The sequence below is a fragment of the Balaenoptera musculus genome, chromosome 3 (assembly GCF_009873245.2).
Source record: "Balaenoptera musculus isolate JJ_BM4_2016_0621 chromosome 3, mBalMus1.pri.v3, whole genome shotgun sequence".
In the NCBI taxonomy this organism is placed as follows: Eukaryota; Metazoa; Chordata; class Mammalia; order Artiodactyla; family Balaenopteridae; genus Balaenoptera; species Balaenoptera musculus.
Window position 1 is genome coordinate 147,513,299 of NC_045787.1, and position 26,329 is coordinate 147,539,627.

A 26,329-nucleotide genomic window follows, 5' to 3' on the forward strand; every position below is an offset into this window, starting at 1 on the left:
ACGACATGCAATTTTAAATCCATAAACAGCTTTATTATTTTTCTATATAGGATAAAAATATTTCAATTGCATTCCTCATTTTCCAGCTTGTCTTTGATTTTGATATTCCAAGTCATAGCCAGACAGATGTCTCTTCTGAGAGTCATGTGTGATCAGTTCTCTCTCTTGCTTAAAGCCAGTCTGAGGCTTCTCTGGCCTTCAGGGTGAAATCTGAACTCCTTAGTCTATTGTCCCTGGTCCTCAGAACCGCTTTCTCCTCTCTTCAACCTCCTCTCCTTTCTGACTTCACACCCCTCCCACCAACCAAAATTACTCGTGGAATCCTGGGCATACTCTGCCCTATCCTGCCTCCACTCCTCCAAATGGCTGTTTCCTCCTCCCTGAGTGCTTTTTTCTCCCCCATGGCCTAGCGGGCACCTTTTTGTCTCATAGGCTGGCTCACACATCACCTTCTGGTGAAGCCTGTTCTAATAGCCCCTCCTCTCTTCCCCACTGTCAGATGTGGAACTAACCCTTTCTTCCTCTGGGACCTTACTCACTGGGGAGTTTGTCAACTTGACCTCCTCTGTGCAGTTATTTCCTTACATATGTTTTCCCATGGCCCTAAGAAAGCCTGGACTCTTGAGGACAGACACCACCTTTGATTCACTTCTAAATCCTCTACTATGACTAACGACCCTGGGACCTTGGTGGTCAGTAACTTTTTAAATAAGAATAAGAATTGGATGAAGGTAGTCAAAGGAATAAAATTCCATTTATAAAAAGATAAATAAATAATAGGGATGTAATGTACAACATGATAAATATAATTAACACTGCTGGATGTTATATATGAAAGTTGGTAAGAGAGTTAATCCTAAGAGTATTTATCACGAGGAAAATCTTTTTTTTCTTTTTCTTTTATTTTGTATTTATATGAGAGGATGGATGTTCACTAAACCTATTGTGATAATCATTTCATAATGTATTAAATCAAAAGATTATGCTGTACACCTGAAACTTATTCAGTGCTGTATACCTGAAACTTATTCAGTGCTGTATGTCAATTATATCTCAATAAAACTGGAAGAAAAAAAATAAAGTAAAAGTTTTGGAGATTCTGTGTAATCAGATGCCCATTGAAGGGCATTCAGATTGCGGTGTGGAGTATATTCTACACAGATAATAAGTTGAAGGCAAATAAAATCTGCTTTAAACTATAAAAAAAGTAACACATGTAGTACATGCACAAAATTCCAACACTATAGAAAGGCATAAACTGAAAAAATATCTCCCTTTCTCTCCTTTCATAATCCTTCTCCCCCAAACTATCCATTGTCTAAGTCTGTGCTATCCAAATTGGAAGCTCCGAGCCACGTGTGGCTATATACATTTAAATTAGTGAAAATAAAATAAAATTCAAAATTTAATTCCTCAGTCACACAAGCCACATTTCAAGTGCTCAATAGCCACATGAGCCTAGCAGCTACCATATTGGACAGCTCAGATTTATAGGACATTTCCATATTGCAGACAGCTCTATAGAACAGCCTAGGAATATCTCCTTATGTTTCTATCCAGAGGCGTTTTCTACATGTCAGCATATATGTATTTATATATGCATATGCACATTTGATATTCTTTTTCACTCTCTCAAATGGGACCATTTTATATACATTCTCCTGTACCTTGCTTTTTTTTTCTCTTAATAATATATCTCGGAGACCTTTCCACATCACCACATTGAGATCCTTTTTTGTTCTTGTTAATGACTGTAGACTGAGGATTTTCACAGTCTTTCTCAATCAGTCTCCTATTGTTTTAGCTTTCAGTCTTTTGCTGCTAAGAACTCTGCTTCAGTAATATTCCTAGTATGTGTATTTTCACACACATATACACACACACACAACTTTCATATATTTCACAAGTATATATGTAAGGTATGAGAATCTTTATCTTAAAAACTTTGCCAAAGTGAATGTGAATTTTCAGTTTTAATAGCTTTTGCCAAATTACCTTCCAAAAATTTCCCACCACATATAAATCCTCCACCATGCCTGAGAATGTATTCTTCCCCACATTGCCAGCACCTGTTTGAACAAACTTTAAAAGTTTCACCAATCTGATATATAGAAAATGGCTCTTCACCTTTGCTTAAGTTTGTATGTCTTTCATTACTGGTGAGATCGAGCCTCTTTCCATGTACCAGTTGCCTGTTTGTGTCCTTCCCGGAAAACGTCCTACTTGGTTGGACCACTTGCTGTTCCTCCCTGTTGATTTGCGTGGCCTCTTCCAAAAGCTGAGAACTTAGTCATTCTCACTTATTCAGTATTTTCTCAGTTGTCCTTCGCCTTCTTGTTTTGTTTATGGTGCAACTTCTTTCTTATATTTTCAGTAATTCTTACTTTTGCTTTATAACTCAAATTAATCACACACTCCAGAAGGCATAAAGGAAATTATGGGTACATTTGACTCTATAAAAATCAAAGCCTTCTCTCACCCTAAAGTCATGTTTTCTTCTGCTGCTTTTATGACTTGTTTTTATGTTAAAATTTGGATCCCTCTGGAATTTGTAAAGGGCAGGGTAGGAATCCAACCTGACTTCTTTTTGAATGACAGTTTGACAGTTGATCTATGATTATTAGTTAATCCCTTCTCTCTTTGACTTGACATGCCACAGTTTTTAGATACTGCATTCCCATATGTATTTGAGTTTACTTCTCTGCTCTCTTTTCTTCTATGGATCTGACAATTATTTGCTATTGATAACAGAGACAATGCTAAATTGTCTCAATTATGTAGTTTTATAATACATTTAAAAATCTGTGTAAAGTCTTCTCTTATTCCTTTTACATTTCAGGAACTCCTAATCCATTCTTGCACATTTACTTTTCCAGGTAAATATTAATATATATTTTAGGTCCAAAAAAACTCCTGTTAACTTTTTTAATTTGGGTTACATGAATTCAAAGATTAACTTGAAGAGCAGCTACATCTTTAAAGTATTGAGTCTATTTAGAAACAAGATTTAACTTTGCATTTGTTGACATCTTCTTTTGAGGTTCTCAACTGTGCTTTAAAATCATTTTTACAGTTCTTATTAAATTTATTCTGAAGTACTTTACTTATTTTTTGTTGGTATTGTAAAAGGCCCTTTTCTTCCATTATATTTTCTAATTTAATTTTTATTAAGTTTTTATTTATACTTAATAAAAATATTTTTGAATTTTGTACATTTATCTGCCACTAGGCAGTTACCATCTTCCCTTGTTGTTCCTAATAATTTGTTTAAAAATTTGATTCTTTGGGTTTCTACATATATAATTGTATCATCTGTCCATAATACTAATATTGCTTCCCTTTTCTGATACTTAGTTTTCTTATGTTATTTCCTTTTTGAAATTTTTAGACTCCTAATGTCATTTTCTTATCTAATTGCATTGGTGAATACCTTCAGATCTGCTGTTTCTAGCATTTCACCATTTAAATTTTGATGGATTTTTTTTCCCTCAAATGCCCTTTCTGCATTTATGGAGTTGATCACATGGTTTGTCTTCATTGACCTAGTATTATGGTAAATTATACTGATAGACTTTTAAATATTAATGCATTCTTACATATCCTCATTTGGTCATGGTGTACCACTGAATTCTGTTTGCTAATATATTATTTAAAATTGTTGCTTTAATAATATTGTGAGGTTGTGTTGAGTTTTCTTTTCTGTGCTGTCTTTGTCAGGTAAGGTTGTTAGTGTTATGCTGCGCTTGTAAAGAGAATATACATGCCTTTTCCTTTCTCCGTGTTCTAGAAAATTGGAAAGAGTAGAGAAATAATGTTTCTTTGAGCCTTTTATAAAACAGGATTAACCCATAAAATCCTCTGGCTTAGTGTTATTGGGAGGGTGTGGGTAGTTTTCAGTAAATATGTGAAGAATTAATAAAAAAATTCCATTTGTACCCAGCTACCTCTCTAAAGCTTTAAAAGATGACATTATGAAATGCATCCACCGTCATCGTCCTAATTGTAACTCCCTTCAGTGATTTTTCTCAAAGTGGCCCCATTCAGTCAACAAGTATTTATAGAGTAGCCACTGTGTCCCCAGCCTTGAGGTAGGTGGTACAGGTGATTCATGGAAGTACCTGACATGGCCCACAGTCAAATGTTCCCAGGAGCTGGCATACTGCTGAAACCTCCATTTATGTGAATTTGATTTGAAAGAAACATCATTCATCATTGAATATTAATAGAGCTCGGGGCTCTGTATTTACAGATCACCCTTTAGGCACACATTAGTCATTCTTGGATCTAGAGTAAAACATCTCACTCCAGGCTGCACACAGCGATGCAACAATTTGTCTTTCCTTTCTGTATTTGAGGCTGCTCCATTTCTGATGCTGGTCTGCAGGGCAGGGCCACGTTGGTCAGCAGTGGGTGGAGCCCGTCAGACCTGCCTTACTCGCGGGCTTTCCCAGTGTGACTCACTTCTCTTTACCTCCTTGATCTTTAGACTTTTTAATCTGTAAGATGGAGATACTAATCCTGTTTTGTGATAGTTAAATGAGTATGTAAATGTAAAGCATCAAATCACAGTTGGTACCCATTTTTTTTGGTATTTCCCAAAGTACCTAGCTCAGTACTGGGCTGTGAAGAAGACATTCATGGAATACTCGTTTAGGTCTGGACTATTTTTAGAGCCCTCGACTGGTTCTCCTACCTCCCAGTTTCATCCCGTCCAATTCAATTTCCACCCATCCATTCAATTTCCATTTTAAAACAATGGAGCCATGTCAGTGAATACCAGATGTCAAACATCTGTTAGCTCTCGAGTGCTCACAACAAACTCTGTAGTCTGACACCCATGCTCCTTCTTGAGCTTGCCTCTGTTTACCTTTTAAGCGTCATCTTTCATGTACCACCCACACCTCCGTATCTTTGCACAGACTGTTCTCTCTTCCTGAATCACCCTTTCTCCATCTCTTTCCAGGCTGGCTTAAGAACCCCTTCCCCAGTGCTTTCTCCATCACAGTGCTTCTCACTTTGCCTTCTAAAGTCTTTCTTAAGGGCAGACACCACACATATGTCATCCCTGCATCCCATGTGCCTGGCCTAGACCTGCTATGGACCAGGTGTTCCACCAGTATCTGTTGTCAGGTGCATGATGAGTCTTTGGGTTACATGGTAAAATATGAATGAGATTTTCTCCATTTCAGTTCTCTGAGGAGTCCGGGGGAAACAGTTTTTTTTAAATATGAAAATAAGGCCAGGAAAATCAATTGCATTTCTTGGCTGCAGGAGACGATGGAAATGCATGACTTCCCTGAGCCTCCTAGGGCACGGCCCTATAATGGGATGTTAGAGGCACCTTTCATTTTAACGTGGATTTAAGTGGGGCCCAGGCTGGAACTCACCGAACAATTCAGCCACCCACTGCTTGTGAAATTCAGGAGCAGGCGTGCTTGAAAAGCCCTGCATAGCTCCTTTCTTCTTTTTAGGCAACAATGAGCTGGCTGGGCAGCCTCGCTGATGATTTTACAGTTAAACACCCACACTCCAAGATGCCTCCTTCAATAAGTGGAGGGGGAGAAAAGGCCAGAAATATGACAGGGTGAATAATTGATAGAGCATCTTCTGGATTCCAGGTACTGGGCTTGCCGCATTTACCATCTCCTTTGACCTTCGTAACTGCTCTGTGTTGGGGACATTATTGTAATCACCCTCTTTGTACAGAAAACAAAACCAAAAACAACCAAAGAACCGGAGGGTGAGAAAGAAGTGACTTGACCAAGGCCACACATGTTAGATAGGAGCCATTTGTGCATCTCCTGAGCAATCAGTTTGTTTTTATCTTCTGGACTCTTGAATGTTATAAAGGATCCAGTTCCTATCTGTGGCTAGGCTTCCAGAAAATCTTGTACCAATTTTTTGCCCCCCCTGTTGCAAGTACAGGCACTGTTATAATACCTGCTTCTGATGTGTGTCCATCCTTGTTCCTTTCATTTACTTCGTTCATTTACTTTCGTTTACTTCATTGACTTCATTTTCCTCATCTGTGCAATGGGGACTGTAATAATAATTACCTATCACAAAGATTGCTGTGAAGACATAATGGGGAAACCATATAAGATGCTCAGGGTAGAACTTGGCACACTGGGAGCACTTAGCGAATGTTAATGATTACAAAATCATGCACCTTAAATCATTTCTGGAAAAAGATAGGAGTGTGATGAAAATAAGAAGAATGAAACTAGTTAGGGGCATTTATTTACTAAGCACAGATTTATTGAGCACCTACTGCAGTCAAGCTTTGGCCACATGCAGGGGCTACCAAGATGAATCCTCAGGGCTGGGGCCCCCAAGGAGGAAACAGCTCAGTCAAAATTCAAGTCCCGCATAGGCATTCTCAGCAGGCTTGTGGCTTCCCACCACGGAGCCTCTCGCTGAGAACATTTTGCCTCTTCTGTCCTGCTTTATTTTCTGTACCCAGGAAGCAACCCTGACCTGAACCTCACCCCCAGCCCCGTGGTGTTCTGCAACCCTGCAAAGAGCAGCTTCGCATATATATGAAACACAATGACCCTTTGCTCTGGGTCACCATGCCCAGCTCATCCTGCCAGGACTGCTGGGAAGACACGGCAGGAGGTCACAGTTGAATAGGCACACAAACCGGGCACCCAGATTGCAGCCACTATAGGGAACTCGTTGAGGAAAGGCGGTTTCCTTAGGTTCCAAGCCCTAAGCTCTGTGAAAAGGTCTCTGCAGCATCGCAGACTAGCTGTGTGTGCAACCCTGTGTGTCTATGGGTGATTTGCTCGTCTTTGCAGAGTCAGAATTGGTTTATAAGAGACATGAACTTCCATTGTTTGGAGCCAGGCATAGGGGGCAAGAGGCAAGGGCCTGAAACACGGTTTCCCAGTGAAACCATGGGAAAGTTAATTAAAGCTGTGACTCAACAGACCGTTTTGAGGAAATTAAGAGGTCCAGCCAGGCATCATGCTATTTTAGTGACAGGGCATCAAGCAGGTGGTTTTATAGGCGACTGCTTACGGAATGTACTTTAATAATAACGACAGTGATGATATCCTACGTTGCTGGGAGCTTTACATCCGGCGTCCTTGGGAGTCCTACCAATGTGCCTGGTAGTGGCTGTTATGATTAATCCCATTTTTGCAGCTAAGGAGACTGAGGCTCCGAGAAGTGGCATCACCTGCTTAAGGTCACACAGCCCGTAAGTGGTGGAGCAGAGACTGGATCGAGGCCAGTCAGGGGCTAGAGCCCTTCTCCCTCTTGCACCACCCGGCACTGCTTCCCTTTTAGATGCCTGCATCCCAGTCTCTGCAGAGCTGAAAGTGGACAGCTACACCGCCTTTACCCTGGACCCTTGGATGCCTTTCATTTTCTTAATAATAAGTAAAAATCATAATCGCAGCAGCAGTAAACAAACTTCATGACCTATCTGCTCAAAGCCCATTTGCCTGCACGTTGGGACAGATTTGTAGCTATGATCCCTCCCCATGGAAACAGCAAGGCTTGTGCAACATCTTAATTTACTGAGTTCCACTTTGTGAAAAATAACCCTGGTAAGATTTGTGAGGCCTTCTGGCCCAGACCGGTTTTTACAAAATGCTGGTGATTGACCACATGGCAGTGGAAGCTCCAGGCTTCTCCTTGCCTAAAGCCCGGGCAGGAGGAAGGTCCAGGTGTTTTGAGCAAATGTTAGAACAAAGAGGCTCAACCCGGGCTGGCTGTGTGGTCCTGGGAAGTCCCCTCGGGAAGACAGGAATAATAACACCTTCAAATAGTTGTTGTGTGGATTCAGTAAAGCAGTGCATGTAGAGCCTGGGGCCTAGCTTCTAGTAGTTGCTCAATAAATACTAGGTCCTCCTTCTCCATGCCCCCAAATCCTTCCTCCATGATAGACAGTGCTGGGCCTCTTTGCAGCTGTTTCCTAGACATGTGCTCCAGACCCCTCTAATCCCCCACCCTGCCCTGTACAGTAAGTGTCACAGGTGCTCTGGGTGCCACCTGGGCTGGCTCTCCACTCAGCCCCAGACCAGTCACCCTCCCCAGCCCATGACCTGGGACCTCGTTACCTCCCTCCCAGAACAAATTGGGAGCGAGTCCTGGTTTCAGCCTTTACTGGCTGTTTGACCCTGGACCAACCACTTTTTGGAACGTTATTTCCTATAAAATAGGGTTAAAAAGACTGACTTTACAGAGTCACTGAAAGGTTTAGAATGAATAATGAAAGAAACCATAGTGTTGTATCTGCTGTCCCCAATTTAAAAATTGGGACATTTCACTTGTGGGCAGAATCTCTGTCTTTTCTTGAAAAAGCAGAAGAACAGCCATATTAGGGCCTCATTCCCATCCTTGACAATTGTCTGGGGCTGAGCAGCTACCCCGTGTGGATGGGACATGTTTCCTCCATTCCCTCCAGTCTCCACACCTGGCCCTCTTGCCGCAGTTACGTGGCTTGTCTGCGCTGTGGTTGCACATAGTAGGTGACCAGGAAAGGTTGGCTCCTCCCTTTGATAGGCTGTTTAGATCTAGGTACACTGGTTAAGATCTCTATTCTGCATTTGCCTTTATTTTTTTTTTTAACATCTTTATTGGAGTATAATTGCTTTACAATGGTGTGTTAGTTTCTGCTTTATAACAAAGTGAATCAGTTATACATATACGTATGTTCCCATATCTCTTCCCTCTTGCATCTCCCTCCCTCCCACCCTCCCTATCCCACCCCTCTAGGTGGTCACAAAGCGCTGAGCTGATCTCTCTGTGCTATCTGCATTTGCCTTTGATTATCGGCTGATAAAGACACAACCTTGTGAAGTAAGGCCTCAGCTTCTCCAACCTGTAAGAGGTTTACTCTCAAAGGTCTTAATATCCTCTGGCCCAAGTTGAACAATGGTTTGCCCTTGCAAAATGAAAAATACCTCAGGAGTCCAGAGATTTATCTCCTGCATAACCTGGGCCCCAGGGCCCCTGTTTCTTCTTTCTAATGATTATACCAATAGCAAATTCAATTGGAAAATGAGTTATTGCTTTGGAATGTTCCAATCTAAATTGTGCCTTTTCTCTTTCAAGGTTTCCACTAATTTAAATGAATTCCTGGCTCTGGCCGGGATCACACTTCTGTACCTCTCCTCCTTCCATGGGGAGTTGCCCTTTCTGGGTTCTGAAAGAGACACTTGAATTATTGCTCATATAAAGTTTGAGGCCACAGATGTTTCATTTTCCCTTTCCTTTCAAAAGGCAATTACCTCAGCGGGATTCACCGGGGCCCTAGAGAATGGGCTTCTTTAATGGCTTTTGGGGGGTTTCCATGGGGAGCTGACCAAACATAATCTTTTTTGATTTGGGATGGAGAGAACCTTCGTATTCCAAACAGCCACTCTGGTAGCAGCCATTCCAGAGGAAGCGGATGTACACACAACCTTGGGGTTCACACCTGAGTTCAGCTTCTTCTCCACTCATTATTTGAATTTACTTAGGTAAGTGACTTAACTTCTTTGGGTCTTACACATTCTTCATTTATAAAACAGGAAAAATGATAAGACCTACCTTATAGGATGGGTTTTAAAAGTTTTCAATAAGAAATAAAGCAAAACCATAAGCAAAGCCAACTGCTTCTTCAGGAATTGACCCCAAGTGAGGAATGAAACAGAATATGGGCAGTAAACAGAACGGATACTCACCCTCCAGACCTGACCTGCCATTTCAGCATTTGCTTTTCTACCCAAGAGATAACATCTCAACAGAAATCATTCTGATACATTCACTTAGAAGGCACTTACTGAACACTGCTTCAGACCAAAGCCAGGCAGGTGATCTGTATGACCTCATGTTGCCTTTCAAAGCCTCTGGGAGCTAGGGATCATCGTAACTCCCATTTCATAGATGAAGAAACTGAGCCTTAGAGATGTCACAGAACTTGTCTGAAGTCACACAGATAGTAGGGGTGGAGCTGCCAATGGACAGCATGTATGTTCTCAGAGTCTGCACTAGCTCCAGACTGGCTCTGGTTAGAAGTGATGGCCGTCTGCAGCCTCGTCCCAATATTTCATAAAACCCAAAGGAAACGGTTTCTTTTCTTCTGATTAGTCCAAACAAACCAACAAAAACACCATGGGTCGTTGTTTTGGCCCCTCTGGTTATTTCCCATTCACAGCTATGTGCGTGAGTCTGATGTGTCCAAAATAGGAGAATGAATTCATTAGCATTGAGTGAATGCCATCTGTTTGGCATGAAAAAAGAAATCACTCAAATCATGGAACCATGGGACAGGCAGAGGGCACATGGTTTTAGATCCTGAGGCAAATGAACACATTCTTTCCAGATCCTTGGGACGAACAACTCCGGCCACCAGCTCTGTGCCAGGTGTTGCCCTCTGTGTTTTCACATAGCGATCTCATTTCATCTTTACATCGGGGCTTCAACATAGTTATTAGGATCCCAATTTCCAGATGAGAAAACTGAGGCCCAGGAAATGTAATAAGAGAACCAGGAGGTGCTGGGATTAGAATCCAAACATGGGCCTGTCTGGCCTCCAAGCCAAGGCTCTCTCTTTCTTGAAACAGAACAGGCTGATGGAAAATTTTCCATCTGAGGCCACAGAGACACATGCATAGCTGATCTGAGAACATTTGGGCTTGGAGGGTAGATTCAACTTCTAGGTGCTGCTTGAAGGTGAGAATGGTGAGCCCTTGACAGGGCCAAGTAGCTGAGGGCTCAGCCTACATACCCACAGCTGTAGATTGACAAGGGCTGGGAAGAGTTTTTGGTGCCAGAATCCTTCCGCTGTTTCCTTCTGAGGCTCCCTGCCAAGGAGGTCTGTACATAAGGATGGACCCCAAATGGCAGACGAAGAACTGCCTTATTCACCTGGTGGGCACCCAATAACCCAAGAGGCAGCTTCTCCCATGAGCACAGCTGGGCATGAGGCTCAGGATGGGAGGCCTAAGTGGTTCTCTAGCCTCTCGCCCTGTTTTTTCCACCCTCACCCCAGGAAGAGATCTCATACTGATGGGTACTCATCACCACTGGAGGGAAAATTGAGGTGGAAGGTAGGAGAGAGAGTGTCTGTTCCTAATTCCTAATATCAGGTGCACCTAGCGATAACCTGGGTCAAGATGCTGCAGGGGAGGGGAGGGATGGATGAGAAAGAGATGGCCCAGGCTTCTTCCATGTAGGAAGACAGAACTTCACAGCCATCCTGACCCATGAGGCAAGGAGTCAGAGAAGAGGTGTTCGTGGGGCCTGGGCTCTGGGAGCAGGAAGGGAGGAGTTCACAGCTAGAACCTGGTGCTGCCTTTAAGGCACAGGATCCATAGTATAGCATAGCCATTGCTGCCAGGCTCTGAAACATAAGATTCACGGTGTCTCTCCTTCACGGGAAACCAAAAAGGCGACAGCAAGGGGAGTTGTGTTGGAGGTCTCTGAGGCCACCCCTAGGTCGATGATTCACTAGAAAGACTCACAGGACTCAGGGTGTAGCTGTAGCCTTGGCTATGCTTTATTACAGCGGAAGGGTACAAAGCACAGGCAGCGAAGGTAAAAGGTGCAGGGGGCGACCTCCAGAGGAAAGCAGGCAGGAGCTTGCAGAGGCCTCTTCTAGTGGAGTCACATGGGACACGCTCACTTCCCCAAGAAACGAGTTGTGAGTACCCGCATGGAGAGTGGTGGACCAGGGAATTCATTAGAGACTCAGTGCCCAAGGTTTCTGCTGGGGGCTGGTACCCGCTGCCTAGCACGTACCCAAGCTCCGGACTCCAGAAGGAAGGCAGGTGTTCAGCCTAAACCACATTGTTTGCACGGTGAGCCCCTTTTACTAGTTCTGGGAATCGTGGGAGCCCTCCTGATATCCAAGTTCCAGGACGCCAGCCAGGGCTCAGCCTCCCAAGCGGACTTTTCCAAGGGCAGCTGTGTCAGGTCCGCTGTGTTAACTCTTTTTTGTGAAAACACTCCAGGTAGGGAGTGTGTGTCTGTGTCTGTGTGGGTGCATGTGTGTAGGGCAGGAGGCGTGAGGAGGTAGAAGGTTGGATAGAGAGTCCTTCCTCCTCATGGACAAAAGTAGCAGAAACTACTACTCCTGAGTAGTTTCCGAGGCAGAAATTGAGGAGAGGCAGGAACGCTGCCTCCCCCAAAGATGACCACCCTCTGTCCAGAGGCGATCCTGCTGCGTGTGCCGCTGTGTTGTTGGCAGGCGTTCGTTCTCAGCCTTGCGGGAATTACAGGAAGACGTGGAGTAGCTCTTCTGGCTCAGAACCCCCCGCTGGCATGCCTAGCAGTGCTACACATTGGAACTTGGAGAAGATGATTTCTAATTTTCCAAACCAATTTTGCTGACCTGAATTTTTTTTTTTTTTTTTATCGATTCTTCTGCCAAGAAAGGGGATTGAGAAACGAAAGTAGCTTAGTGGAACAGGCTATTTGGGCTGCAGGGTTGGTGTCTCCATGGAGATGTGGGTGCAGGCTGCATCTGGACAAGGCTCGGCTGGGATGCGGTGAGGCAGCGGTGCACCTCTGAGTGCGGCCGGGACGCGTGTAGCCGGCCACCTGGGGCAGGAGACCACCTGCCCTGCGCTGGGGCCTGGCTCTGGGCTGGCTGAAGCCAATGGATGTGAGGCCTTCGAAGCTCACACACGTGCTCTTGGTGCTGAGCCCCAGCTGAGAGCTGGGCAGGAGGTCAGTGAGGTAACACTCCTTGCCCTTGAGAAGCTCACGGTGCAGTAGGGCGTGCTGACAGGTCTAGAAGTCTTGATGACACAGAGCAACACATGACGGTGGCGAGGATGGAGCGAGGGGGAAACCAGAGAGACCTCACTCCTGAGGGAGAGATCTGCGAAGGCTGCCTGGTGTGTGGGGGTGACACCCTCCAGGGGAAGACAGTGGAAAGGCATGCCAGCAGCAGAAGGCCTAGAACTTTCAGGAACTAAGACTGTACTGTGTGTGTGTATGTGCGTGTGTGTCTGCATAGGTCTGTGTGTGTCTGTGTGATATGTCTATGTGAATCCGTGTGTGTTTGTTGTGTCTGTGTGTCTTTGTTATTGTGTGTATTTTTGTGCATGTGTCTCTGTGTGTGTCTATATATGTCTGTGTGTTTGTGTGTGTCTGTGTGTGTCTCCATGTGTCTCTGTGTGTCTGCGTGTGAGTCTGTGTGTGTATAACTGCATATGTGTGTCTGCATGTGTTGGTGTGTGTCTCAGTGCATTTCTCTGTGTGTGTGTGAGGGCTCCTAGGGCCGAAGCAATTGGTGCTGTTGGACAGGTAAGTGGGGGCCAGAGGATGAAGACAGTGCAGTGTTGAGGGAAGAAAATATGTTTTGGATCCAGACAGACCTGGCTTCTGGGACTTGCTCCACCACTGATGGCCTGGAAAATCCTGACAATTATGCAACCTCTGCAATCCTCAGTTTCATCATCTGAGAAACAGGAATATGCGCAGTACCCACATTATGGCACACTGGGTAGGACTGAGTGAGATCATCTATGTAAAATGCTGAGTATCTGACCATCAGGGATGCGAGCTCCTTGCGTTCTTCTCTTCAGAAGCCAAAGCATTTTGGCCCTCATCGTGATCTAACTACAGTTTCCAGGTCACTTGCATCCAAACCTCCTGGACTTGTGTGGAAATGCTGACCTGTGAGTGTTGGGCTGACCAAGGGAACCCGGATCTGTGGGTGCAGGGTCCAGGGCTCTGCATCTGATCGATCGCCTTTATTTGATGCATCAGGGCTCTGATGCTCAGTAAGGTCCTGGACCCACTGTGTCAGGACACAAAATCTGCCCCAAAGCAGGCTCACGTGGGATCTTCAGCCCTACCGTGAAAGGTTCAGAGGGGTAATTTAATATAGGAAGATCCCAATGGTGGCCAGCAGGGACGATGGATTGGGAGTGAGAAGCAGCAGAGACTAGGGAGGAGATGGCCCATGACAGAGGTGCTTTTCTCCCCCATCAACATGAATCACCAGCAAATCCTTTAAATAGTAGGACCCTCTGGCCCTCAGAAGCCCAAAGACAGAGGGCACTGCCCTGCCCTTTAAGGGCGGCTGTTAGTTGGTCTGGGAGGACAGGTCACAGGTGATGGTAACACAGTGTAACAGCTGAAGGTCCTCGTGCTGAGGAAATAACTGAACCAAACTCAGCTCTAATGTTGTACAACTGTAACGATAACAGTGGTGGCAACGAGAAGCATTAGCTTATCATTTTTGCCTTTACATGGCAATTTTCTGTTTGCATTATTCATCTTGGTTGTACCTCATGACAGTTTTGTGTAGATCAGTGTCATGATTTGGAGCCACTTTGCAGATGGTGAAGTTGAGGCCTCTCTTCTTCTGGGGTGACTCGGACTAGGCTGGTGACGATGGTCTATGTGATCAGAGAAAGTTGGATGGGCCACAAATGGGTGAAATGGGAAGGAGCAAAAGGAATCAAGATTTATGCAGGGAGGCACGTGGATAGGAACAAATAACAAGTGTGTAAAAATGGACTGGAGATGGTGGCGGAATTGTAATGGGTGTTTCTCCTCTTGGATTTCCGATATTGTTCTTATAATGGTACAATACATTTTTAATAAAAATAAACTCTAACATAGTTATAGATTTATTGGCAATATAGCATATGGTTAGGCAGCTGGACTTCTGAGTTTGACAGACCTGAGTTCAAATACTCAGTTCTCACCTCATATAGGTAAAGTCTTTCCATGTGCCTCTGATAGATCATCTGTAAAATGGGCACATGGATAGTACCTTCCCCATAGAATTGTGAGGACACAAAATGATGTAACGTGTGTGTGCTCCCCCTGGATGCTAACTAAGGTCATTACTTTGGGCCAGGCCTTTGCTTGAGGGCTTCAGGCACTAGCACATTCTGCCTCACAACAGCCGGTGGAGAGAAGTAAGCAGAGGATTCCAAAGGGCAATCAACTTGCCCAGGAACACAGTAATAAGTGACAAAGCTGGGCTTTCAGACCGACAATCCGGCTCCAAAGACTCGACTCTATTCATTACTTGGTGCTAGGGAGAGGGCCAGGGAAACCAGGGTGTCATTTGGGCAGAATTTATGGATTCCGTGATTCCCTCGCACTTTCCTCTCAAGCCCTATCGTCAGGATCTTTGAGGCAGAGCCAGGAGCAGGGCGCTGGGTGGTCTAATTCTGTCTCTGGAGGTTCCAGCTGTCACATACGAAAGATGAATGTCTGTTGGGCAGCTCTGTTTTTATCTCCCCACAAAGTTTAATTTCCCCGTTATGAGTGGTTCTATTGCTTTGAGATTTCCAGGGTTTGCACTCTTCATAAAGAAGGACGGTTTATTCGGTATCGTGGTGCCGAGATGCTGCAGTACATGAATGTTAATGAAGTTCATGTTTTCTGGCATAATGAGGGTCCTAGATCAGCACCCTGGCTTGGCAGACAGTGGGAGGGTTTTTGTTTTTCTCCTCTCTCTTCCTAACTCCTGGGGTTTCATGTCTGCGGTGACACATCCTCCTAGAATAAGTTTACAGTACACATCGCCTTGCTTCATTGCACTATTGCAAGCAAACGCAGCAGCAGGACTGAGGAATATTTATCAGAAAGTCTGTTAAGGTAGTGTTTAGGATTGAGGGCTTCAGAATCAGATATTCCAGAGTTCCAGTCGGGCTCTGCTACTTCAATAACCAAGTGAGCTCAGACAAGTTACTCTGTGCCTTAGTGTGCACAGGGGGGGGACTGTAAAATGGGGGTAATACTTAGGTTTATAGGGCTATCATGAGGATTAAGGGAGATATTACATGCAAAGCACTTGACACTGTACCAGTGCACTATTACAGTCAATAAGTGACTGCTATTATTGGTTAAACCCAGGGGCCAGGACAACACTGGATAACTTACAGACATCATCTCATTTAATCATCACACCAATCTTGTGGGGTGGGATTTTTGTTTCCATTTAACAGAAGAGGAAACGGGAGCTCAGAGAGGTGAAGCATCTTGCTGAAGGTCACACAGCTCATCAGAGGCAGAAGCAGAATGGGAACCTTGTAGGGATGGGGCCACAGCTACTGCAGAGAACTGCACGGACGTTGACTAGAATGAAGGTCTAATTCACCCAGCCATCAGAGAAAAGCTTCCCGTCTATTAGGGCATAGCAGGCAGACGAGGAGATTGCTTCAGGGGCAAAACTAATCATGTCCCAGCATCATACAGACTACTTCAGATGACCCAATGCAATGATTTTATCCGGTTACCCTGTCAGGTGTGGAACAGTTAAAAGGGGCCCTAAAATTCACTCTTGGTAGTGTTTTGTGACAAAAATGAAGAAAGAGGTGTGGGGGTAGGGAATGTGGGATGTACATTCTGCTCTGTGCCAGGTCATGAGCTGGGACCACAGAGGCAAACACACAATAGAATGGATAGTCGTGATACAGGGGGCTGAGTGCTAAGTGGTGAAGGGAAAAAAAGTGTGGTGAGAACACAAATTGGCAAGGGAAGGCTTCCCAGAGGAGGTGAGATGTTGTGAGTTGGGCTTTGAAGCATGACTAGGAGTTCTCCAAGGAAAAAAGGGCTGAAAAGGTATAAAAGAGAAATACATGTTGAGAAATGGCAGTCTTCCTGAGTGGTCGGAGCATTTGAAGTACCTGCTGAGAAGCATGGCAGATGATATGGAGAGACAGAGGAGTGCACATCTATAGCACATATGCCAGACACTGCGGGAAAGCACCCTGGGGCTGCCACAGCCAATGACCACACACTGGATTAATGCAACAGAAATTCATCCTTTCACAGTTCTGGAGATCAGAAGTTCAAAATCAAGGTGTTGGCAGGGCCATGCTCCCTCTGAAGGCTAGAGAAGGATCTATCCTTGCCTCTTCTAGCTTCTGGTAGCTCCAGGTGTCCCTTGGCTTGTGGCTGCTTCACTCCAATCTCTGCCTCCCTATTCACATGCCCTTCTCTTCTCTCTGTGTGTTTGTCTCCCTCTGTGTGTCTCACGTAACGGGACTTGTCCTTGGATTTAGGACCCACTTGCACAATCCAGGGATGATTTCATCTCAAGAGCCTTAGCTTAATTACATCTACACAGACCTCTTTTCCAAATAAGATCATATTTACAGGTTCTGGTGATTAAGACGTGGACATATCTTTTGAGAGGCCACCATTCAAAGCACTATAGGGCTTCCCATCCATTATCTGATTTAATCCTCAGAACTCTGAGGGGCAGATACTACTATTACTCCCCTTTGCAGAAGTGGACACTTGTTGAAACAGTTAAAGGTAAACTTTACGAGAGCAGGGACCTGACTGTCCTCCTCAGCACTGTACGCCCGGTGTGTAGAATTCTCTCTGGCACATGTAGCGCTTAATATTTAGTGAATAAATGCTTTAAGAGAAGTATAGCATAGGCTACGAGCCCAGGCCATACTTTAGAGAGTTAGACTCCTGACTGTATTACTTAATTAGCTGTGTGACCTTGAGAAAATTATGTAACCTCTCTGTGCCTTAGCCTAAAAAGTGAAAATGTACCATCTCGTAGGGCTGTTGTAAGAATAAATCCACGTGAATGGATAAAGAAGATGTGGCACACTTATACAATGGAATATTACTCAGCCATAAAAAGAAACAAAATTGAGTTATTTGTAGTGAGGTGGATGGACCTAGAGTCTGTCATACAGAGTGAAGTAAGTCAGAAAGAGAAAAACAAATACTGTGTGCTAACACATATATATGGAATCTAAAAAAAAAAATGGTCATGAAGAACCTAGGGGCAGGACAGGAATAAAGACGCAGACCTACTAGAGAATGGACTTGAGGACACGGGGAGGGGGAAGGGTAAGCTGGGACGAAGTGAGAGAGTGGCATGGACATATATACACTACCAAATGTAAAATAGATAGCTAGTGGGAAGCAGCCGCGTAGCACAGGGAGATCAGCTTGGTGCTTTGTGACCACCTAGAGGGGTGGGATAGGGAGGGTGGGAGGGAGAGAGACGCAAGAGGGAGTAGATATGGGGATATATATATATATATATATATGTATAGCTCATTCACTTTGTTATAAAGCAGAAACTAACACACCATTGTAAAGCAATTATACTCCAATAAAGATGTTAAAAAAAAAAAAGAATAAATCCACGTCCAGTGCTGAGAAGAGTGCCTGGCACACAAGCAGTGCTTAGTAAATGGAAGTGTGTCGTATTATTCCACACTGCCTCTCAGGAGGGGAGGCATACAGGTGGTGGTTAATTAGAGTGCTCTGGGAAGAGTGTCTCAGGAGCGGTGAGCAGACAGGGCAGTGGCTAAATACCACCTGAAGACTTTGGGGAAGAGAAGAAACTTGACCTGGGTCTGGGGTGAGCAGGAGCTTGATGGCCTTGGGAGGGGAAGCTGGCGTTCCGGGCAGAGGCGCCAGCAGGTGCAGGAGCTCAGAGGTGGGGGGAATGAGGGTGCAGTCAGGCAGCGGGGGGAGGGGTTGAGGCCGAAGAGGCAAATCGAGTTTCCATCAGGAAGGGCCTTGTCTGCTCTGTAAGGAGTTCAGACTTGACCCTGTAGGTGTGACGGCTCATTCACCAGGGAAGCAGCATGCTCAGGTTGGCTTGTTAGAAAGTCTAGGCTGGTCTAGAAGCCGGGAGGCTGGAGGCCAGGGGAGCAGCAGGGAGACTGCTGCATGCAGGGGTGAGGTGATGGTGGGCCTACCCAGGGAAGTTATGATGAAGATGGTGGAGAGGAATGAACAAACCACACCAGAGGCAGAAGCTCCGGGAACTGGTGGCTGACTGGGGTGGGGCTGGGGAGAGAAGTGGGAGGGATGGCAGGGTTGGCTGCAGGAGGGCAAGTTCCAGAGGCGAGTGGGCAGAGCTGCTTCCCACCACAGCTGAGGGGAAGACAGCAGGCTGGTTCTGGCATGGTGAGTTCAAGGTGCCCTTGAGGTACCTCGAAGCATTGTTCATACTTATCTTTTATTAAATGTGGGACCCGAAGCAAGTCACCTAACCTCTCAGAGCCTCAGTTTCTCCATCAGCAAAATGGGGTTAAGAATTCTACTTTCTTCATATGATGGTGTGATATTAGTATACAGTAAGCTCCCAATAATTCTTACCATCTTTTGTTACTGTGACTACCACTACTGCTGCTATTATCACTATATGGAGGGGTGGCTCACAGGGCGGTCACGATGACTGCCATTTCAGTACACCTTCACCAGAGCCCCTGGCTGCACACTCTGTCTTCAGTTCTTCCTCTGTTCTCTCCCTGACCTATGCTCAAAAGCTGGAGGAGAGATCTTGGGCAGGTCTTAGCTGATGCTAACCCAAACCCTGAGTTTTTTCAAGGTTAAGGTACTTTATTTTGAGCATGTGTATGGGCGGGTGGTGGAAGGGGTTGAGACTAGGGGCTGGAGAATTACAGATGTTTCAGTGCCCCACCCCCTCCCACGTGATGTGGTTTGGACCAGGTTGAGTGTCTGCGTGTGTATATGTGGGGAGAAAGGGTGTGCATGTGTGTGTGCACATGTGTATATGGGTGTGTTCATCCTCCAGGTCTTAAGTCAATTCAGCATTTCAGTTCAGGAACTGTTTATGGGTCCCCCCCTCCATGGGAGTCATGGTGCTGGGTACAGAGGAAGGGATGAGATTGCTGGCTGCCCAATGCACTCCCAGCAGAGGGAGGGTTCAGAGGTATGAGGAGGTAAGGACGACATGGTGGGTTCCATCAGGGCAGCCCAAGCAGGCCCCAGGTACAGAGCAGGGCAGGATCAGGTGTTCAGGGAAGGGGCCCCAGGGCTGGACCAGGAGGTTGATGAGGAAGGACACGGTAGTGGGGATGGTGTGTTCCAGGGCTGGGCAAGGCACGGATAAGCATGACAGCAGGAGCCCTCAGCAGCCTGGGGGTGGGGGGTGGCTGGAGGGGAAACTGTGAGCCAGGGAGCGGCGGCCTAAGAGGCTGGAGGGTGGCAGAGGGAGGCCAGGCTGAGCAGGACATTACCCGGAAAGCACTGGATGGAAGCTGGAGGAAGCTCCTCTCCTGGGCAGGACAGGGGTGATCTCGGTCTCCAAAGGCCTACAGGGCCTCAGCTCAGCACTCTTTCCCCCGTGCCCCTCCTCCCACCTCAGTCAGACCGCTTCTTCCAGGTCCACTGAGACCCTGAGCTCCTCTTCTTTTTAGGGGTTTGGGGCTGCGCCTCAGTCTAGGTGGCTGTGGCCCAGGGTCTTCTTGTGTGGGGCTCCTTCTCCCACCCCTGCCCACCATATCCGAGGCTCCCCTCCTATTCGCTGTTCCAGATCCTGCTCAGGTCTTGTTTTGAAGTTATTTATTTGGTGATTTGCTAGTTCGGCGTCTGACCCTCTCCCTGCCGTAAGCTACCGATTGCTGCATGGCGGCATCTGGCTCGCAGTGGGCCCCTTAATAAACATGTGCTGAGTGAATGAAGGGAAGAGCAGGGAGACGGGGAGCAGGGAGGACCAAATCTCTAAGGAAACACTCAAATCAGCATCGAGAACTTGTTTATTTCCAATCCCAGGCTGTTACATTCAGGAGGTAAAGCCAAGGGCTTTAGAACGTTTCCAAGCAACGAGGTTATATAAACTGAGTCAAGCAATATTGATGCACTGCTGGCTTTCACGTTCAGAGGTGCTCTAGGGAAGCGGGGCCTACTCTCCCGGGTCCTCTGAGGCTCCCCTGCCACACTGGGAGCTTTGCTGCAGGGACCAAGCGCTAGGACCTCTGACTTCCAAGAATCTAATCCCTCGGAAAGGGAGAGGCCAGCTTCAGGATGCCCCATGGAGACCCGCCTTCAGGAAAAATCTCACCCTGGAACCAATCAGAAACCTCGGTCTCCCCATCCCACCCCAGCTGGTAGCCAACACTGACTCGGTCATTAAGACTAGGAATCCAGACCCAGCTCAAACATCCTCCTTCCTCCCGGGAGTCAGCTCCTTCCTCCTTCCTTTTCACATCACTCTGCTCACCTCCCAGGCCTTCTCAGGCCCTTCCACCCCTACAGCCCCAGGTCTGGCCTATTTAGGGCATATGTCCTGGTGTATCAGCCTCCCTGCCTCCAGCGTTGCCCCTGCAAACCTGCTTCCATGTCCACCTCCCTCCTCCCTGCCCCCACCATACCATCTTTCCAAAACGTGATTCTAATCCTGTCATCCCCCTGCTTAAAACCTTCAGAGGCTCTCTGCCACCCTGGAGATAAAGCCCAAGTTTTAGCTTGGTCCTTCCTTATCTATTCTCTTCCTACCTACCCATTGCCCCAGGCCTGTCTCTCCCTCACTTGCATCCTCCGGACCAGCCATGACAAACCATATGATGTTTCCAGAACAGCCCCAGGTTCTGCACTGCGGCAGATGTGACTTCCCCGCTCAGAACCTTCTTCCTCCCCTACCCTGGCATTCTTCCCGGAAGTCACTTCCGGAGTCACCTCCCACAGGAGGCCTTCCCTGATCTCCCCACCCGCAGGCTGGTTAGGTCCAGCAGCCCTCTGGGCTGATGTCCTCACTCATGGTGCCACCCTTGTGTTACAAGTGCCTGTGTCCTCCTGCCCACCTTTCCCCCACCCTGTGGGCTGTGAAGCCTTGAGGGAGGGCTTGTGCCCGATTCACAGCCCTGAACTCTCTGACCTCCACAGGCTCTTAAGGAATGACAGACCTCTAGTTGTTGCAGAAGTTACCAAGATTCAGGGCGGGGAGGCAGACTTAACTTTGCCTAAAACGGCCTCCCATCACCCTCGTTCTGGGGCTATGGAACACGTGGCAGAAGTTAGCCATGCTCGGAAGAATGCCCTGGGGTGGGCTGCACCCCTGGCGTCCCAGTCAGCATCAGACCTTGACCCTGATGGTCATATAGGCCACCCTGCCTGGGGTCTGTGTCCCGCACTCTTCTCGATACTTGCCTGCACACAGCAACTGCCTTGGGATTCTGATGTAATTGGTCTGAGACAGAGCCAGAGCATCAGGATCGCTTAAAACCCTGCCCAGGTGATTCTAAGCTCGAGAACCCTCATACATAGTCATGCTGGAGTAGTGGTTCTCATGTCTGGTTGTACATTAAAATCGCCTGGAGAGTGTCCTGGACCCACCATCCCTGACCCGATAAATCAGAATCCACTGGGGTGGTGGCCATCTAGGCATCAGCACTGAATCCTTTAGGATCCTCCCTCTCTCTCTCCTCCCCTCCCTGTCTTGTCTTTTTTCAGAAACATTTGCTGTGCTCACCCCGTCAAGCCATAGGAGTGCTATGGTGAATCAGATCCTGCCCCTCCTAGGTGGGGGCTGTTAACTCAGGGCTGTTAGGAATGAAAGAGATCCCCCCCGCCCCACCAAAAAAAAAAACCCACCATAAAGGGAACCTGTCTCACAGCCAGCCTGCCGGGCCCTGCTTCAGCTCCCAGCGCCACCGCCAGCCTGCTGGGAACCAGGAGAAGCGTCCAGCCCTGCCTGGGGACGTCCACGCTGGAGTCTTGTCCTGCTTCCGAGTCAGTTAAGAGGCCTGCCTCTCTGCTCAGTCAGAGATTGGGGCTGTATGGAGTCATTTGGAGGGGGAGCTCTCTGCGGGTTCCCCCAGATCCTGCATCAGGTGGTGGCAGGGCGGGCTGCAGCTCTCGACTTTTCCTTTGCATGTTCAAGGTCTGCGACCATGGAGGCGACTGTGAGCGTGTCTGTCCCAGTCTTGGGGGCAGCTCTGATGAGGGGATGCTAGCAGGAGTTTAAGGTCCATTTGACAAAGTCAGCCGGAGCTCTGGGCATTTTTTAGAAAGTTGAGGTAAAATTCACATAACATAAAGTTGAGAACGTAGAGTGAAAAATCCAGTGGCATTTAGTACATTCACAATATGGTGCAACTATCACCTCGACCTAGTTCCAAAATGTTTTCATTACCCGAAAAGGAAACTCTATCCCCATTAGCAGTCACTCCCTATTCCCCGCATCCCAGCCCCTGGCAACCACCAGTCTGCACTCTGTCTCTATGGATTTACCTATTGTGGATATTTTGTACAAATGGAATCATACAATATGTGGCCTTTCATTTAGCATGTTTTCGAGGTCCATCCACATTTGTACGAGAACTTCATTCCTTTTTATCGCTGAATAATATTCTATTGTACAGATAGACCACGATTCGTTTATCCATTCTTCAGTTGATTATGTTTGGGCTATTTCTACCTTTTGGCTATTGGGAAAACTGGGCATTTAAAATTCTTTACATCTATACTCCAAACACCTGCTGACTTGGTGTTCTTAGGCCCTCAGCAATGAGCAGTGGTCTTGGGTGGCTCTTGTCCCTGTACTAATCAAATACTATCTTTGGAGGTTCTAAGGGGGTATGCGTCTTTGGAGGCACCTCGTGCTCCAAATTCTGGCCTCTGACATCTCCATCTCTCTCCACATCTTGCTGGGTGACTCCAGTCTGACCTCTGTACCATCTCACCCCATGTTGTCACCACCCTAATCCTGGGGAGGAGGCTGATGGCTGAGCAACAGGCTGCAGCTGAGGGTTTGGGATGTGAATGGAGAGGGTGGACAGCATATTGTTTGGACAGTAGTCTAGAACTGAATTTTATGTGTCACCCTGTAAGAGGAAAAAACACTTTTCCTCTATACTCTCACTTCTGACACCAAATGTGTGGGTTTTTTTCCATACCATGCACTTTTCCAATTCTTGGTGGAGGTTGCCTGGATTTCCTACAACTTAACTCAACTCTGACATTAACTGTCCTGAGTCAGCACAGACCCCACAGGTCGAGGGCTCAGTCCCACAAGACTGCCTCCACTTCAGATGCCAGTCACAAATCTCAGGTTGACATCTGAACTTCTGACTGACTGGCTATAAACTGGGGGCTTCTGCAACCTCCTCCACAGGTTCAGTGATTTGCTGGAATGGCTCACAGAACTCAGGAGAGCACTTTACTTACTATTACTGGTTCATTATGAAGGATGATAAAGGATACACATGGACAGCCAGAAGAGGAGATACATGGGGTGAGGTCTGGAATGGTCCTGAGCACAGGAGTTTCTGTCCCAGTGGAGTTTGGGGTACACCACCCTCAGGGGCATGGATGTGTTCTTGTTCACCAACCTGGAAGCTTTCTGAGCCCCTTCGATTAGGGTTTTCTGGAGGCTTCATGATTTGTTAAAGCATTGGCCATGGGTGGTTAACTTCATCTCCAGCCCCTCTTCCCTCCCTGGAGGTCGGGGAGGCGGTTAAGTTACAACCCTCCAATCAATGGTTAGTTCCTCTGGCAACCAGCCCCCATCCTTAGGGGCTTTCCAAAAGTCACTTCATAACATAATATAACATAACATTAACTCAGGTGTAGTTGAAAGGGGGTTGTTATGAATAATAAAAGCTGCTCCTTTCACCTTTACGGATCAGAGTTATTTCAGGAACTGGGCACAAAAACCAAATATTACAACAAAAGATGCTGCTACCCTGCTCTTTATCACTTAGGAAGTTACAAGTGTTTTAGCTCTGTGCCAGGAACCGGGAACAAGACCAAATAGATATATTTCTTACATCACAATAGCACATCGTCCTAAAACTTCATACACACACATGCACAGGAACTTCTCATGGACATTGTCTGCCCATAGGCTTCAGATGGACGTCTCCCACACCCATCTTCTTTTCCTTTTCAAATTCCTTCCATCCAGTATTTACAGCTGCTAACAAATGACTCCATTTGGAGTAATGTAGAATCCCATCTCCTCCTGTCCTTGTAAACCATGTCCTGAGGTGGGAAGGAGATGGGATAGGGATGCCCCCCCCCCCACCAAAAGTTGATTTTATTTTTCTTCTGAATCCCAATAAGCCTTCTCTCCATGATAGGAATTCTACCATATTCCTAGGCCAACTGACTCAAAAGCCCACCAGCTTTAAAAATAACATGAAAAAAGTCTGCTTATAACACTAGGTGCCCAGCATCATGGGGGTTACCCTACCACTTTGTACACAGGCGGTGGGATGGGTCCAGTGCAAACCTGGACGTGCCTCTGAAATTAGCCACTTAGTTCTTTCTGGTAAATCCTGATGGTGACTTCAGTTTGTTTGGTGTTGTATTTTTTTTAAAGCTTACTTGTTGATAATGGCTAGGAGCTGGGCTTTCACTCTGAGCAATTTGGAGACCATTAGATGCTTCTGAGCAGAGAAGGGACATGCCTTGACTTCAAGTCTGAATGGACTTCTCGGGTTGCTGTGTGTGAATACATGTAGGGGTCGAGGAGGCCCCTAGTTAGAAGGCAGCTTCAGTACTGCAGGTGAGAGGTGATGATGGCTTTGGCCACAACAGAGATGATTTAGGGGGTCAGAAGTGATTGGATAATGGGTGTGTTGGAAGGCAGAAATGATAGCTTCTGCTGGTAGCTAGGACGTAGAATGTGAGAAAAAGAGAGAGTCAGAGATGACTTCAGACTTTTTGGCCTGAGTGACTGCAAAAGTGGGGTTGACATTTCCTGAGATGGGTAAAAATGCGGGGTGTGGAGCAGGTTTGGGATGGGAGGGGAGCAGGAGTTTGGTTTGAGAACGCACTTCAGGTGAGTCCTGGACGTCCAAGTGGAGGTGGAATAAGCACTGATACCTGAGACGAATCCAGCAGTGGCAGGGAGGGAGGTGATGGAAGGCAGGAGCACCATACGTGAGGGCTTAAAGATCATCCCCCTGCACCCCCCCAGAATTAACAGGAAAAGTAAATGGGGAGGGGGTGGAAATCACACATTGGGCCAAGATGGAGCTTCCGAGAGTTTCTGGAAGAAGGGGACACCGAGGCCCAGAGACTGCAGATGGTTTGCTCAGGCTCACTCTCCAAGCTGGTGACAGAGCTGAGACAGAGCTGGTTCTTTGGGCCCCTGGCCACCCCCTCCTCTTTCTAACATACCAGGCTGCCTATCGGCTCTGGGTTTCGAAGGCTGCACCCTGTGGACTGAAGGCAGGCCAGCTGAGGCTGGGGGATTCTGTTTTGTTTTCTCCAGGTCACCATCCTCGTCAGCCTGGCCCTAGCTTTCCTCGCCTGCATCGTGTTCCTGGTGGTTTACAAAGCCTTCACCTATGACCACAGCTGCCCAGAAGGATTTGTCTATAAGGTAAGGGGCTTCTGGCAGGGGAGTGGCCCAGGTGACTGTCAACTTCAATTAAAGGGTTTATCAATGTCTTCTTTTCACTGACATTTAAATTCTGGGTATGGAAACCTCCCTACAGACTGTTTAAAATGCAATATGTGTCCGAAGAAAATGAAAACACTAATTTGAAAAGATACATGCACCCCAATGTCCATAGCAGCATTATTTACAATAGCCAAGATATGGAAGCAACCTAAGTGTCCATTAGTGATGTATGGATAAGGAAGACGTGGTACATATATACAATGGAATAGTATTCAGCCACAA

The 26,329-nt window shown here is 46.5% G+C and overlaps 1 protein-coding gene across 1 annotated transcript in view; it reads left to right on the forward strand.

Annotated features, from left to right (window-relative positions):
- NSG2 (neuronal vesicle trafficking associated 2) overlaps positions 1-26,122 on the forward strand; it is a 54,251-nt gene extending 28,129 nt beyond the window's left edge. The window contains exon 4 of the mRNA XM_036848214.1: positions 25,916-26,122. Within this exon, the coding sequence (XP_036704109.1) occupies positions 25,916-26,107 (192 nt within the window). The 3' untranslated portion in view covers positions 26,108-26,122. The remainder of the gene's footprint in view (positions 1-25,915) is intronic.
- The last annotated feature ends 207 nt before the right edge of the window (positions 26,123-26,329 follow it).